The sequence below is a fragment of the Onychomys torridus genome, chromosome 7 (assembly GCF_903995425.1).
Source record: "Onychomys torridus chromosome 7, mOncTor1.1, whole genome shotgun sequence".
In the NCBI taxonomy this organism is placed as follows: Eukaryota; Metazoa; Chordata; class Mammalia; order Rodentia; family Cricetidae; genus Onychomys; species Onychomys torridus.
Window position 1 is genome coordinate 89112215 of NC_050449.1, and position 15682 is coordinate 89127896.

General features: G+C 44.7%; 1 protein-coding gene across 2 annotated transcripts in view; it reads right to left on the reverse strand.

Annotated features, from left to right (window-relative positions):
- Positions 1 to 547: 547 nt before the first annotated feature.
- LOC118587493 overlaps positions 548 to 15682 on the reverse strand; it is a 41519-nt gene continuing 26384 nt past the window's right edge. For both annotated transcript variants that reach the window (XM_036193506.1, XM_036193505.1), the window contains 4 exons: positions 14413 to 14545; positions 9514 to 9620; positions 7211 to 7323; positions 548 to 839 (listed from right to left, as the gene is read on the reverse strand). In XM_036193506.1, coding sequence (XP_036049399.1) covers positions 828 to 839; positions 7211 to 7323; positions 9514 to 9620; positions 14413 to 14545 — 365 coding nt within the window. In that variant the 3' untranslated portion in view covers positions 548 to 827. The remainder of the gene's footprint in view (positions 840 to 7210; positions 7324 to 9513; positions 9621 to 14412; positions 14546 to 15682) is intronic.

The following is a 15682-nucleotide window of genomic DNA, read 5'->3' on the forward strand; positions in this document are numbered from 1 at the left end:
GACATCTGTTGATCTTATCTAATCTTATCTAAGTGTTGGAATGTTTTGGGATGTCTGGACTTCCCCTTAGATGCTGGCCCATCCCTGCATGGATCCTTGGATGGGGTCAGCTTATGGCTTTTCCTGGATCTGGGTGTTGCCTGCCAGTAAGCCTGTCACAGAAGCTGTGTCTGGGCCTCTGAGCCTATCATGGCAGTTGTGTGGTCAAGCTATTTTGCCTCCCACCCCCAAGTTATCAACCTTCAATTAAGTTGGTGCCCAGCATAAGGGGCCTCCACCACCTTGACATGCATAGGCTCATCGCAGTTGGATATTACTGAGAAAGATGGGCATGGTAGCTCTTTCCCCATTCGAGGCCATTTCGGATAAGAGGGTCTCTAGCGGCAATGGCTTCCTTAGTCATGATGTTACCAGTGAAGCCTTGGCCTCCTCCTGGTGAGTTAGTGGCAGCAGGGACAGAATGAAACTCATAGTTTAGAAACTGATTTGTGCCGGGCGGTGGTGGTGCACACCTTTAGTCTCAGCACTCAGGAGGCAGAGGCAGGTGGATCCTTGTGATTTCAAGGCCAGCCTGGGCTACAGAGCTAGTTCCAGCATAGCCAGAGCTGAACTGTTTGTCTCTAAAAAATTTAAACAAAAGAAAAGAAAAAAAGAAACTGATTTGTGGGACAGGATAGGCCCTGCTAAGTGGTCTTAATCAATTTTAGAACCTGAAAGGGGATTGATGGCAATGAAAAATATTTGTGCATGATGAGCAGTGTCTTCCTGGATGGGTCTGTCTGGCCATGGAGATAGGTGACATCCATTTGCAAATACAGCATCTGTATTCAGTTTTTTGCCTGTGGAATAATGAACAGGAAATCATGAGTTAAGAAAGTAATAAGGCCGGGTGGTGGTGGCGCACGCCTGTAATCCCAGCCCTCGGGAGGCAGAGGCAGGTGGATCTCTGTGAGTTCGAGGCCAGCCTGGTCTACAGAGCTAGTCCAAGACAGGCTCCAAAGCTACAGAGAAACCCTGTCTCAAAAAACAAAACAAAACAAAACAAAACAAAACAAAACACAAACAAACAAACAAAAAAAGAAAGTAATAAGGGCTGGGCATGGTGGAGCCCACCTTTAATTCTAGAGTTTGGGCGGCAGAGGCAGGCGATCTCTGTGAGCTTGAGGTCAGTCTCCTTTACTTAGTGAGTTCCAGGCCAGATAGGGATATACAGTGAGACCCTGTCTTAAAAACCACAAACAAGCAAACAAACAAAGAGACAACAGATAGTTTTCTTATTGAAAACATGCTTTCTTCTACCTTGGCAGGGTCTCATGTAGCCATGCTAGCTATAAACTTGCTATGTTAGCTGAGACTAGCTTTGAGTTCCTGATTCTTTTGCCCCCATCTCTCAAAGGCTTTAATTACAGGTGTGCATCAACTCACCCAGATAATATAACTCTTACTGTATCTTTCCTTTCTGGTATGTGGAGACTTTTACATTTACAGTATAGATTGCTGTGCTAATTTGCTATTAAAAGCGACAGTACATTGGACAGATGGCAGTAATATAGAAAATTGCCTGGTTTACTGTGTCTTAGACTTTAATAGTAGCCAACAGCACCCCTTACCCCACTGAAAACACTGTATCATAGAAGGGCAAAGATCTTTGAGAAATGATCAAGGTAGCACTTTTATATGCATCTGGCTTTATTCATTTATTTATCTCTGTGCATACATATTGAAGTATGTCCAGGTAAACATGTGTGCACATGTGTGAAGGTCAGAAGCCAACCTATGTTGTAATTGTTAACTATTATGTGGCGCTGTGTTACTTATTAAGAGGCACTGTTTACAGTGCGAGAAAAGCCACAAGGTATGACAAAACCCTCTGTAAGAGTTTATTAGGGGAAGAAGAACAGAGGGTAGTGCTTAGGTCTATGGAAATGGTTGTGCAGAGAGGAGAAGAAGAAGGAGGAGGAGGATAAGAAGAAGGAGGAGGAGGAGAAGAAGAGGAAGGAGGAGAAAAAGAGGAAGGAGGAGAAGGAGGAGGAGGAGGAGTTTGTGACCCCCTTTTTATGGGTTCCCCTGCACGTGCGCATATGGGCTTATGTAGTAATGCCATGTATGTGCACAAACTACATGACCACACAGCGCACGAATTGAGTAGGACATAAAGCACCAGGATGATTATGCCTCCATGCTTGGCTACTGGACAGTGAATGTAAGGTCATGTATCTCCCAACCAAAAAACAAAGCCCAGGACCAGATGGTTTCAGTGCAGAATTCTACCAGACTTTCAAAGAAGAACTAATACCAATACTCTTCAAATTATTCCACACAATAGAAACAGAAGGAACACTACCAAACTCTTTCTATGAAGCTACAATTACCCTGATTCCCAAACCAAACAAAGATGCAACAAAGAAAGAGAATTACAGACCAATCTCCCTCATGAACATGGATGCAAAAATACTCAACAAAATATTGGCAAACCAAATCCAAGAATACATAATATATATATATATATATATATATATATATATATATATATATATATATATATATCTATCTCCATCATGACCAAGTAGGTTTCATCCAAGGGATGCAAGGATGATTCAACATACGAAAATCTGTCAGTGTATCTGGGGGAGTGGCCAGGAATTCCAACAGTAATTCCTCAGGAGCCATCTACCTTGGTGTTTTCTTGTTTTTGTTCTTGTTTTTTAAGAGTTTGGGGAATTTCATACAATACATTTTGGTCATGTTCATTCCTTTCCCCTAACTTCTTTCAGGTCCATTCTTCCTGCCTACTTACCAAATCCAATTTCTGCTGTCCAAATACTATTGAGTATGGGACCATCCACTGGAGCATGGTCCATTTACCAGGGGCCACCCTCGTAAATAAGACTGGCTTTCCCTCTCCTAGCAGCCATCGATTGCCAATGGCTCTTCAGCTAGAATTTTCTGCCCACCTCCTCTCTCCATGCTGGGATTTTGTGTGGCTTGAGCTTGCACAGTGCTGAGCATGCTGTCACATTGTTAGGAGTTAATATGTGCAGCTTCCCTGTTGTGCCTGGAAGATAGTTTCCTTATGGTCCACTGCCTCTGGCTCTTCCAATCTTTCCACCTCTCTTCCACAGTGATCACTGAGCCTGGGGAGGAGATGGTACAATATGGATGTCGCCTTTAGGCCTGAGCATCCCACAGTCTCTCATGCTCTGCCCCTTGGCCAGGTGTGTTGTCTCTGAGTTAATCACCCTCTTCTGCATTACGAAGCCTTTCTGATGAGGGTTGAGAGATGCACTAATCTGTAAGTATAACAAGTTATTGGGAGTTAACTTCAGACTACATCCATTTAGCATAATAATAGTAGTAGGCTCCACCCAAGGGCCTATGACCCCCCTATTCACTGGTTCATGGCCCCAGTGATGGTGCCAGGCCTGGGTTTCATCTTGTGGAATGGGCCTTAAACCCAGTCGGAAAGTGGTTAGTCACCACCATGACACTGTGTCACAGCTGCACCAGTGAGGGTGTCTTGCCATTGTTGTACCTGGGAGGGTTCATAGCTGAGCGAGAGTGATGGTTACTTTTGTTGGAGGAGGGGCAAAACAGCTTGACCCACAGCTGCCATGACAGGCTTACCAGTAGGCAATACCCAGATCTAGGAAAAGCCATAAGCTGACGCAACCCAGGAATGGGTCAGGGATGGGGAAGTACCCGACATCCCAATCACTCCAGCTGTTAGATAAGGTTAGATAAGTAAGATGGCCGGATGTCCTTAAGCCTAGCACACACCCATTTCTCCTTTTTGCTGATACTCCCAGACAAACGTCAGCCAGTCAGGGTCCTGAACCCTGGAAATCCCTTCAGCCCAACTTCTGATATGATTAAAAACTCCACTCCGCCTGGGCTCGGGGCTTCTGCTCTCACTGCTGTGTCAGACGGACAGAGAGACCAAGCCTGAGCGTGAATAAAGGCTCTTTTCTTTTACAGAGTTTTTGGTCTCCGTGGTGGTCTTTTGGGGGTCCCCTCAATCTGGGTATAACAACTTTGTCTCCCAATAGTCTGCATAGCACCATCTAGCATTTTAAGAACTAGCCAGTAGGGACGAAGCCTCCAGGTCAGTACCAGCTTGATTTCTCCATGCTCTAAGGACTCACACATGTGGTGCCTTCAGCAACAGGGGCTTACGATCAAGTTCTGGGGGGCAACCAAGAACATTGTCAATAGTCTGTAATTCTGAGGGTCTGTGGGACTTCACTGGCTAACAACTCCAAAAGAAGTAACCCACGTCTGGCACCAGGCTTTTTGTTTATTGGCTTGTGTTGTCCAGTAGGGGCATTGTTGGCCCACTATAGGATACTTCCACTTGAACTCTGTGTATGTGCATGTATATTTTAGGAAACTTCTAGCAGGTTTTTATATGACTTTTCCAAAAAGGCTTTACTTTACTGTTAGGTATTTCTCCCCATATTTTCTCCTACCCTTTGTCCTCACATCCCCAACCCCATTCATTCATTCATTCATTCATTCATTCATTCAGTTATTAACTTGTTTGTTTGTTGGCTTGCTTGCTAATTAGGCTAGGCTGCCTGGCCAGGGAGCCCCAGGGATCTGCTGTCTCCATCTCCCTAGCTCTGGGATTATAAGTGACACCAAGTCCAGCTTTCTACATGGACATTGGAGGCCAAACTCAGGTTTTGACACTTGTACAACTATTTACCAATGGAGTTGTCTCTCTGTCTGGTTTTAAAACAATGAGACAGCCAGGTGTAGTGGCACACACCTTTAATCCCAGCACAGGCAGAGGCAGGCAGAACTCTGTGAATTCAAGGCCAGCATGGTCTACAAAGCCAGGACTCTGTCTAGGAAAAATCAACCAACCAACCAACCAAACAAACAAACAAACAAAAAACCCCAAAACAATAACCCCAAAAGACAAAAACAAAACAAAACAATAAAACCAATGATCCTTTTTGGTTCTTTGGTTCTTTGAGGATGAATCCAGGCTTCACCCAGGGATAAAGTTGAATGCCTTTATTACTTGAATAAAGTGCTGGCAATCTTAATCCTGTGGAAGAACAGAACTGAGACTGTATGTAAGTCTCCTGGGGAATGTTGTGTTCTCTAGAAACTCAGCAAAAACCAACTAAGAAAGAGACAGGTCAGAGTGAAATTTACACCTTTAATCCCAGGACAAGGGAAGCAAGGGCTGGTGGATTTCTGTGAGCTGGGGAAAAACAAAAAAGGAAAGAGAGAAGGAAGGAAGGAAAGAAAGAAAGAAGAGAGAGAAGGGGGTGATATTCGTTTTAATTGATTACAGGGTGTTTTTGATTGGGGGGGTCCTTTTGTTACTGCAGAGCACTTAGAAGCATATCATCAGAGACCTGAAAACCTGACATTATACAACATACATTAGACATAAAGTTTCTTTATGAAGAATAATGACCATTCCTGGATCCAGACCCATGAGACAAAATACCAAAACACACACACGCAGTGAGTCTCGAAAATGACCAGAGGTCAGAAAACACAGCCATAGGTTGTAAGATTGCAGTTTCCTGCAGCTTTGGGGAGGGGGGGGGGGGGGGGGATGGGGGGGAACATGGGACACAGCTGCAAACAGTTACACTCTGCAGCAATTCAACATTTTACTACTGTGCCAGCTCTTTGTTCAGGCCCAATAAAGGTGATTGCTTAGAGGACATCAAAAGCACAGAAAGCAGCTGCGTCTGTGGCATTCCACCCCATGCTTGACCACCACGCCTGCCCACACTGCTTTTGGCTTTCTGACCTGACTGCTGGTCTGTGGTTTGGCTTATTGGATTTCCACTCTGGGCATCTAGCATCTCTCCAAGTCTCCTTCTCCCTCCCTTTCTCTTTATGACTGAATATTTTTGTTTTTCTTTCTGAGGCACACTCACACTGTATACTGAATTGATCTGGAACCTGATAGGTAGCCTGGACTGGCCTTGAACCTGTGGTGATTCTCTTGCCTCAGCCTCTCGAGTGTTGTTATTAGGATGATGTTATGTGATGTGGGGTAATGCTTTTGTACACTGGTTTAATAAAATGCTGATTGGTCAGTTAGCCAGGCAGGAAGTATAGGCGGGATAAGCAGAGAGGAGAATTCTGGGAAGAGGAAGGCTGAATGAGGAGATGCCAGCCTGCTGTCCAGGGAGCAGCATGTAGTGGCACACAAGTAAAGCCACAGAACACGTGGTGACATATAGATTAACAGAAATGGGCTGAGTTTAAGTGTAAGAGCTAGTCAGTCGTAGACCTGAGCCAGTGGCCGAGCAGTTTTAATTAATATAAGCCTCTGTGTGTTTACTTGGATCTGAGTGGCTGTGGACCGGGCAGGACACGGGAAAACTTTCAGCTACAATTATGAGCAACCATGTCCAACCTGTTTGAGTCAGAAATATTTGTGTTTTAAAAATACAGAAAGAGGACAACAAAACAAGCAACAGACACAGTAGTGATGCCTATATTCTCAGCAGTTGGGAGGAGACAGAAGGAATGCCACAAGTTCAAGGCCAGTCTGATGTACAGGGTAAGACCCAGTCTCAATAAATATACAAACAAATAAAAAATTATAACACACACACAAGCACACAGGGCAGACTATTCCCTCACTGGATGGTACTAATGTTGCTGATAATTTGGTATACAGCAGCCTAGGTTTTTAAATGCGTGTGTATAGTTCTTAATTTTTGTTTCAAAACTCGTCTACTACCTATTACTTAAAATCACTTTGTTTCCTAACATGTTCTCCTCCCGCCCCCCCCCCGCCTCGCCCCCCCCCCCCCCCCCGCCTGTGCCATTAAATATTTGCCCCATTTTTTTTTTTTTAAATCGACTTTACGTAGTGGAGGATGAGAGCATGTAAATCATTACCCCCCAAAAGACAGCACAGGCGCCTAGGAGTGGAGACAAAGATCTTGGCAGATGCACAGCGGGCCCACAGGAACACGCATGTGGCAGGGAAGAGGGGTTGAAGGCGGAGGCAGTGTCCACTAATCTCTGAGAGATGATGTTGTGGTCTTACTGCTCGCCTCTTGGTATAACCACCGTCCCTCTGACGACAGTTGAGGAGGGGGGGTGAGCTAGAAGACCCTAAACTCTGGCGCCGAAGGCTCCATCTATCTCCACTGAGGTGCACGCCTCATCCATACAGCGCCCCCTGGCGGCTGCTACTCAGCCGTACAGACGGTAAAGAATTTACCTTTTTCTTCTTTTTACTGGTTTTATTAGATTTCTTGCTATGTTTCCAAATAGATGTGAAGGTGTCCGAAGAGATCCGGGGAGTGACCGTGACTTTTAAGGGTGGTAGTTTACCTGAGCAAAGAGCATAAATTAGCAGAATGGCTCAGACTGTGGAGAGGGGCGCTCTCAGGCCTAAGAGCCTGGTAGGAATGACTGCAGTTAGCTCATGAACTCCCTGATACTCTGCAATCCTAGGACTCTGGAGGCCGCAGGACTAGCCTTGGTTACATCACCAGCCAAGGTCACCCTGGGCTATAGAGACCCTGTCTCAAAAACAAACAACAAAACAAAAAAGGAAGAGGAGAAGAAAATGGGGAGAGAGACAAGGCGAACCAAACTCCCTCTTTAGCAGACAAGAACGTTAGTGTGATTTCATGAAGGGAGAATTAGAAATTCTCTTGTTGGCTGGCAAATGATACAAACACTAAAAGAACATTAGTTTTATCATCAGTGATGTTTCTAATGGTTTTAAGGTTTAAAACGACGCCTTTAGGGCTAAGTGATTCATCCTGTGAAATCCAAGCAGCTCACCCTTTTCTGAGGACTCTTCACTGGTATTCAAACTACGAGCCTAATTAAAGTGCTCTGTCAGAACCAGCCCATAATGATCCCAGCTCATGAAATAAATGCATTAAGACTATTCATGAATGCACACTTAGACTCAATTTCAAAATCGCTGATGGCTTGAGCCTTAGATTGCCTTTTAATGCTGTTGAAATGAGTTACTTGCATTTTCAGGTGGGCACTCCATAATTAGCTTCTCATTTATGTAAATTGAGCCATTTACTAAGCAGGCAAGACATTTTCCATTCCAGATAGGTACTGGGTGGAAATTATTTCCCATCAAGTCACTAGAGGCTGGCTCTCATTACTTCCCTGCAGTAATGGGGGGGAGAGGAGATTGCCTGCAGCTCAGTCATGGTGTCTGTCAGGTAGAGTGAGAAGCGGCTTACGGCCCCAGGAAAACCAAAGGACAGTCATGACCTGCCTTCTGCTTACGGCACTTAGAGTTAGTGTTAACAGAATAATCCGGCTGAACTTCATCTCAACTCTAACGGAACAAGAAGTGGGTGTTCTGTTTTCTTTCTCTCAAAGAAAAGGATAATTGAATAAACTCTTAGAGTCGTTTAATTGGTCATTAAACATGCATGACTTTAGTTTGGAATGGAACAATGCAGCAGACCACAACAGCCCGGTACTTCTCTTTAAAACACTGCCAGCAAAGGGAAAATGCAACCTGAAGAAATGAGGAGAGCAGGGTGCTGCCGCCAGTGAATTCCCCCCTCAACCTGCCCCAGAACACAGCCCTCACTCTCCTCACCAGAGTTTCATTTTCATATCTGTTTGACATGGAGCCATATTTAAAATGACATTGTTTGCTCTCCCTGTAAAGGCAGTAAGAGTATACTAAAGGAGAGGCCAGGGGTGGTCCCCACTAACTGACCTCGCTTCTCTCATTTTCAAAGGGTTACAAGTCACACAGTGCTGCCTGTCAGTTGGAGCCAACCCCCTCTTGAATGATTAAGCAGTACACTTTCCCTCTTCTCTCTCTGTCTCCAGGGTATCCTCAGACTTGAAAGGCTCCAGTGCCTGGCTGGCTCAACTGGGTCTTAGAAGAGTCATTACTTCAGTTTTATAATCCATTTCTGTACAAATCACTTTAGGTTGGGCTAAGTGGAGACTAGAGAAGAGGAGAAAACTTTCTTGGAGAATAAAAAAGGAAAGAGAAGGGCTGGAGAGATGGCCCAGAGGTTAAGAACATTGGCTGCTCTTCCAGAGTCCTGAGTTCTGGTCCCAGCAACCATACGGTGGCTCATAAGCATCTATAATGAGATCTTCTGGCATGCAGGCAGAACACTGTATACATAATAAATAAATAAATAAATAAAGGGGGGAGGAAGGAAAGAGAAGACAGAAAAAGCAAAAGCAATAGAGAAAAATTCATTAAAAAAACAAAAACAAAAACCAGCCAGGCTGTGGCTGTAAGCCCAGCTACTTCAGAGGCTGAAGGTAAGAAACTACCTAGACACTAGCCTAGACATATGGGGGAAATCAGTCATTAAAGGACCAGAGGGTACACACGACATTATGAAAGTTCTTGGGCTCTGCCCAAGCCTCTTGGCATGGTGACACAATGGGGGCTAGCCTTTGACAATGCCCCTGCTCCTTGCACAGTTCAGATTTGTCATTTAACACCACCAACAAAAACAACAAAACAGCTGTGGCTAGTCCAGGGCCTGGGAGAAGAGGACAGAACTTTACCTGCCTTCCTGGCTCTCAGCGCATCTAGGATGGCAACTGCAGCCGTTTCTCCCAGGACGTTGTTTCCAAGGTCAATTTCCCTCAAGTGAGCAGAATATTTGATCAGGCTGCAGAGAGACAACAAAACAAAATGGCTTTGTGCCTTGCAGAGCTCATGGTCCCTCGACAAAAGTCAACCTAGAGTTTCAGGGAATGGCCTTGCTTTTCAGGCCTCTCCAGCCTCCCTGCCCTTCCCAAGTGGCTGCAATGACCTGACTTGAGACTGGAAAGGTGTTGAGCCTGGCTCGTTGAACCTGGATGTCCCTCTACTTTGAAATATTCTGCTTCTCTTAGGAAAGCTGATTCAAGCTCTGACTGCCAAAAATCTTTCATTCATTCATTTACTTTAAAAACTTTACATGTAAGACTTCTTAGTCCTTTATATTTTATATACCAGTAAAATGTCAAAACATTTGGAGAGATTGACAAGGGCTTGATAACTTTCAGTATGTCAAATAAATAGTAACTCTTACCTGGTGATTTTGTTTTGTTTTATTTTATTTATTTATTTTGGATAGGGTCTCTCTATGTAGCCCTGGCTGGCCTAGAACTAGCTATGTAGATCAGGCTGGCCTCAAACTCAAAGAAATCCACCTGCCTCTGCCTCCCAAGTACTGAGATTAATTTCACATAAAATTAAGAAAGGCAAGCTGTTGTGGGATATTTGTACACTGTATGAAGACATATGCCGTGACTGGTGTGATAAAAAGCTGAAAGCTAGGCAGGAGGTATAGGTGGGAATTTGGGGGAGAGAAGGGAAGAGGAAGAGGAATCTAGGTGTGCAGAAGACACCAGGAGACACAGAGAGGAAACAGGAGGTGCAAGACGGAAGAGAGGTAACACCACATGATAGAACGTAGATTAATATAAATGGGTCAATTTAAGTCATAAGAACCAGTTAGGAACAAGCCTAAGGTATAGGCCGAACTTCCATAACTAATAAGCCTCCTGTGTCATTATTTGTGAGTTTGCAGCCCAAAGGAAAATCCTACTGCACAAAGCTTTAGGGCTGGAGAGATGGCTCAGCAGGTAAGAGCACTGTCTACTCTTCTAGAGGACCTGGGTTCAATTCCCAGCACCCACCTGGCAGCTCACACCTGCTGTAACTCCAGTTCCAGGGCTTCTGACACCCTCACACAGACATACATGCAGGCAAAATACCAATGCAGGTAAAAATAAAAATAAATTATTTTTTTTTAAAAAGGCAAGCCTTAGACTAAAAATTTTAAATCAGATGAATTTAGCTTTATGAGGACAAAATCCACTAGACTCTTCTCCTGCTTCAGTACTCTAGGCCCAACCCTGCTTAGTCAGTAAGATCAGCAGAGACGGGGTATGTTCAGGGTGGTGTGGCCATTGCATTTTCCTCATTTCTTGGTGGGTTATTGAGAATCCTTGGCCTGGCAGAGTTCTGCTGGCTGGTTTTTAGAAGTCTCTGGCGTCTTGTGTGGAGGTGGCATTGAGGCAAAGACCTGGGTTTCTTGTCAGCTCTGCCCTTTCGTTGACCATGTGATCATGGGCAAGCCTGTGCCCTCATGGGTCTAACTTTCTTTCTTTCTTTTTTTTTTTTAAAAACAACTATTTATTTTTATTTTGTGTACACTAGTGATTTCATCTGCACGTATGCCTGTGCGAGGGTGTTGAGCCCCTGGAACTGGAGTTACAGACAGTTGTGAGCTGCCATGTGGAGCTGGGAATTGAACCTGGGTCCTCTGGAAGAGCAGCCAGTGCTCTTAACCACTGAGCCATCATCCCCTTTGCCCCGTCTAACTTCCCATATCTGCAAACTAGCCTGACAGAAGCTTTGTGGCCTGTTTTATGAGGTTTCGGTGAAGACAGAACTATTATTTCCCGAGTGCACGTTAGCACTCAGTACAGGAGGAACTAAAGGAAAGTTAATTCATGGTCTCCGCTCTGGAGTAAATTATGATGTGCTTATCAAGAGATCAGTGCTGAGTCATTATCACATAAGAAGGCTTGGACTTTCACTCAGGGTCAGTGCTCGCGGCCTTTATGGTTATGTTGACTCTGCTGCTCAGCTGTACACACTTTCCACTGATTCAGCAGCCAGATCTGAAGCCAGGCCTATGCAGCCCTGCCAGACTCTTATCAAAGATCTTGCTGTCAAGGAAGTCATCTGCGGAGGGCTTGAGCAGTTTCAGCTTCCAGATCTGTCTATGTTCTTCAGACAAGATGGGTAAGAACGGGGGTACTAGGGGCTGGAGAGATGGCTCAGTGGTTAGAGGACCTGCTGTTCTTGAAGAGGACCCAGGTTCAGTTCCCAGCACCCACATGGTGGCTCACAAGTGCCTGTAACTCCAGTTCCAGAGAACCTAACCCTTTCTCTGATCTCCAAGGATACCAGGACATATGTGGTGCACAGATATACATGCAGGTAAAACATTTGTACACAGAAACTAAAAATAATCTGAAAAGAATCAAAAGATAAAGGAAATGGATGCTTGGGGCAGGCATGCTGGAGACTGACTTGGTAACTCCGGTCTGTAGCCAGGTCAGCTCTAGGAGGCTTCCATGGAGCTGAGTCTCACTGGTGTGTTTGTTGTGCCTTGGCTGCCACTGGGGCCACCTCCAGGCCTAAAGGGGTGTCCTACAAAAGTGCCTCCCAGGGGCTTTGTGGGGCTGAGGTCCAGTTCAGTGTCCTGCGCAGTGCTGAACCCAGATGCCTGGACATAGAGGGAACTTCATTTGCTCCTGGCCAGAGGTGGTGCTTCCTTCACTCATCTGTCCTAATTTGGACAAAGGATGAGATAGCTCTCTGAACACTGCTTAGCTCTTTGCATAAATGGTTTATTTAACCTGTCACTATCTCCTGTGTTAGACACTATTACCATGGTCGTTGGAACCCATGAGAAGTAAGATTAACGAAAATTTAGGCTGGGCAGTGGTGGCACACACTGTTAATCCCAGTACTCAGGAGGCAGAAGCAGGCGGATCTCTGTGAGTTCCAGGACAAACTAAGCCCCAGGACAGCCAGAGCTACACAGAGAAACCCAGTCTGGAAAAACAAAACAAAACAAACAAACAAAAAGTAAGGAAAAGCAAGAGCCAATTCTTTGAGATCAGTAACATTGACAAGTTTCTAACCAAATCTTAGGAGAAAGAAAATGGAATGTTCAAGGTCAATGGAAGAGATGAGGTCTCTACAGCTTCTACAGTTTCTAAAAGGACAATAAAGAAATATGAATAACTTTATTCTAATAAATTTGAAAATGTATACAAACACATTCTTTGAAAGAAGAAAACTAGAATATGTCAGGCAAACCCCCTCGAAGCCAGAAAAGCCTTATTCTTTTTGTTTTTGTTTTGTTTTGTTTTCAAAACAGGGTTTCTTTGTATAGCTTTGAAGCCTGTCCTAGAACTCACTCTGTAGACCAGGCTGGTTGAACTCAGAGATCCACCTGCCTCTACCTCTTGAGTGCTGGGATTAAAGGCATGTACCACCACCTGGCTAGATAGAGCCTTATTCTTATTCGACACGTTTGTTTCTGTGTAGGGGGTTGAACCCAGGGCCTGTGTTCCAGGTAAACTGTAGACCAACCTAATATGTACTGCTTTTTTTTTTTCAGCTGAGGATCGAACCCAGGGCCTTGTGCTTGCTAGGCAAGCGCTCTACCCCTGAGCTAAATCCCCAACCCATATGTACTGCTTTGAAAGATGAGTTTTGATTAAAATCTTTCCTTGCTAAGTGTGATGGCACTTACCTACAACCACTGTGTTCAGGAGGCTGAGGGAGGAAGGTCATGAGTCTGAGACCAGCAGGAGCGGCACAGTGAGACTTGTATAAAAACACAGAAACCCTTGTTAGGAAAGCTCCAGGTATCAAGGGCTTCACCGATGAATCTAGCAAATTAAAGGACACTGTCATCATAATGCCACGGAAGTTGTGTCATCAATCAGGATGGGAGGGGACATTTCCTAAGTAGTTCTGTAAGGCCAGACAGGCTCTGATCCCAAGCAGGCAAAGATGTTACAAAGAAAGAAAGTACGGATCCGTGTAGCTCGTGGATGTAAACACAAAAGTCCTAAACATGCTTTTAGCAGTTACACCAGCAATATATTAAGTTCAACAAGATGCTGAAAAGAAGTTATTGATGTAATTATCCGGGGAAGGGCAGCATCGATTGCCAGCTGGGAAGCCTTCCCATCTCTCTTGAATAAGGAAGAACAATAAGGAAGGAGTTTTCTCTGCCCAGATAATAAATTGCTACCCAACATGCCTTCAGGCCTCAGACCTCAGACCTCAGCTGTGCCCAGTGCTCTTGGCCGCTGGTGGTGCTGTGGCCTTGGCCATGAGACAGTGCTGTGCAGAGCCCTTTTTGATCTTGGGGTTAGTTCCTGAGTGGTTGTAAAACCTGCCAACGGCTTGGTCAGCTTAAGGTGCAGGTTCAACAGAGATGGATGGGGGATGCCTCAGGTTGTCAAAACAAGCATGACAAGGAAACACTGTTTTCTAGAAGCTTCTGAGAATTATAGTTCCATATTTCTTTTTTAGGGGTCCAGGGTGGAGAGCTTTCTAACCGAGCACAAGAATGTGCGCTCCAAGCAGGCTGCCCTTCCTCCTCAGGTGACATCGATCAGGTTTTGAGTTATCTCCTGACCTTAATTGCAAGGATGGTCTAACTCTTGCCTCCTCTACTGCTTCAGCTGCCACCCTTTTAATATGAGGCTCCTTGTGAGGTTTCTGAGGGGCCCAAGTGCCGAGGCTAGGACTGGCAAGTGTCCCTCTCTGAGCTAGGAAGCCAAACAAGAATTGCTAAGAGGTTGTAAAAGGCATGTGGTTTAACTTCGGCACTTTAGTTTTAGAGAGGGAGTGAGTCCAAAGCTCTTACTGTTCCCCACCAGGTTAGGGTTCGAGTGAGTTCCAGCAATTGCTCCCCCTCTTTTCCTGTCCCATCAATGCTGTTATCGGCCAAATGCAGCGTCACTACCCAAGGGCCGGCTTCCATCAATTGGTTAGCCTTTTTCCTGGTTCCTGCAAGAAAAAAAGAGTGTTGGCATTACTTTTAGATGATAGAGCCCCTATTTATTACCAGCTAAACAGATTTTTTTTTAATAGAGTTTGCACATACTGGATTTGCAGAAAATTTATTTTGCAACATATATCAGCGAATATATTTATGTGATTTCGGAAGTCCTGGTTTTACATTGGGTTCTGCTTCATTTTTTACAACAGAGACCCTAGATTGTTCTCTCTCTTCTTCCTTCTCCCCACTACACAAAGCCAGGTAAGACAATGTGGAACTTGAGAGAACATGTCTCTACATTGTGTCATGAAGGCAATTTAAGGGATTTTAAAGGGCGCTTTAACTAATCTGCTCCCCATGCTAGCTTGAGAGCTTAACCTCAGGGTTAGACAACGTTCCCTTATACTCAAACTCATTCAGCAGGTATCTCTGAGCTGCTTCTGTGCACCAAGCACTGGTGTGTGTGCTGGGGATCTATAGGATCTAAATATACCATGAGCACATGTGCACATACATAAAGTTTAATCAGTTTCTTTATCTATGACTCTAATCTACTGGATAGTTAGATGAAATAGATTTTACTTGAGCTTAAAGATGAAAACTGGCCCACCTTTTTTAAAATACTTATTTATTTAGTATGTATACAGTATTCTGTCTGCAGGTATCCAGATTTCATTACAGATGGTTGTGAGCCACCATGTGGTTGCTGGGGATTGAACTCAGGACCTCTGGAAGAGCAGCTAATGCTCTTAGCCACTGAGCTGTCTCTCCAGCCCTTTATTTTTATTTGGAATAAATAACTTATCTAAATTTTGTCTTTGCACCCAGAGCATAGCCTTGATAGCAGGTGACAGTTGTCAAGAATAACAGAATGGCACCAATATACTAGAACACATGTAATGTGTATGTGGCACATGGCAGAATCGTGAATGTTCATGCTGGGCAGAGGAAGGGCAGAGTCAGAGGAATAGTGAGCAGACACAGAGAGAAGCAAGACGAATGTGCTATACTGAGAAAAGGTACCAAGCTATGTACATGGCAAAGCATAGATAAAAATGTGAGTTAGGGGTTAGGGATTTAGCTCAGTGGTAGAGCGCTTGCCTAGCAAGCATAAGGCCCTGGGTTCGATCCTCAGCTCCAAAAGA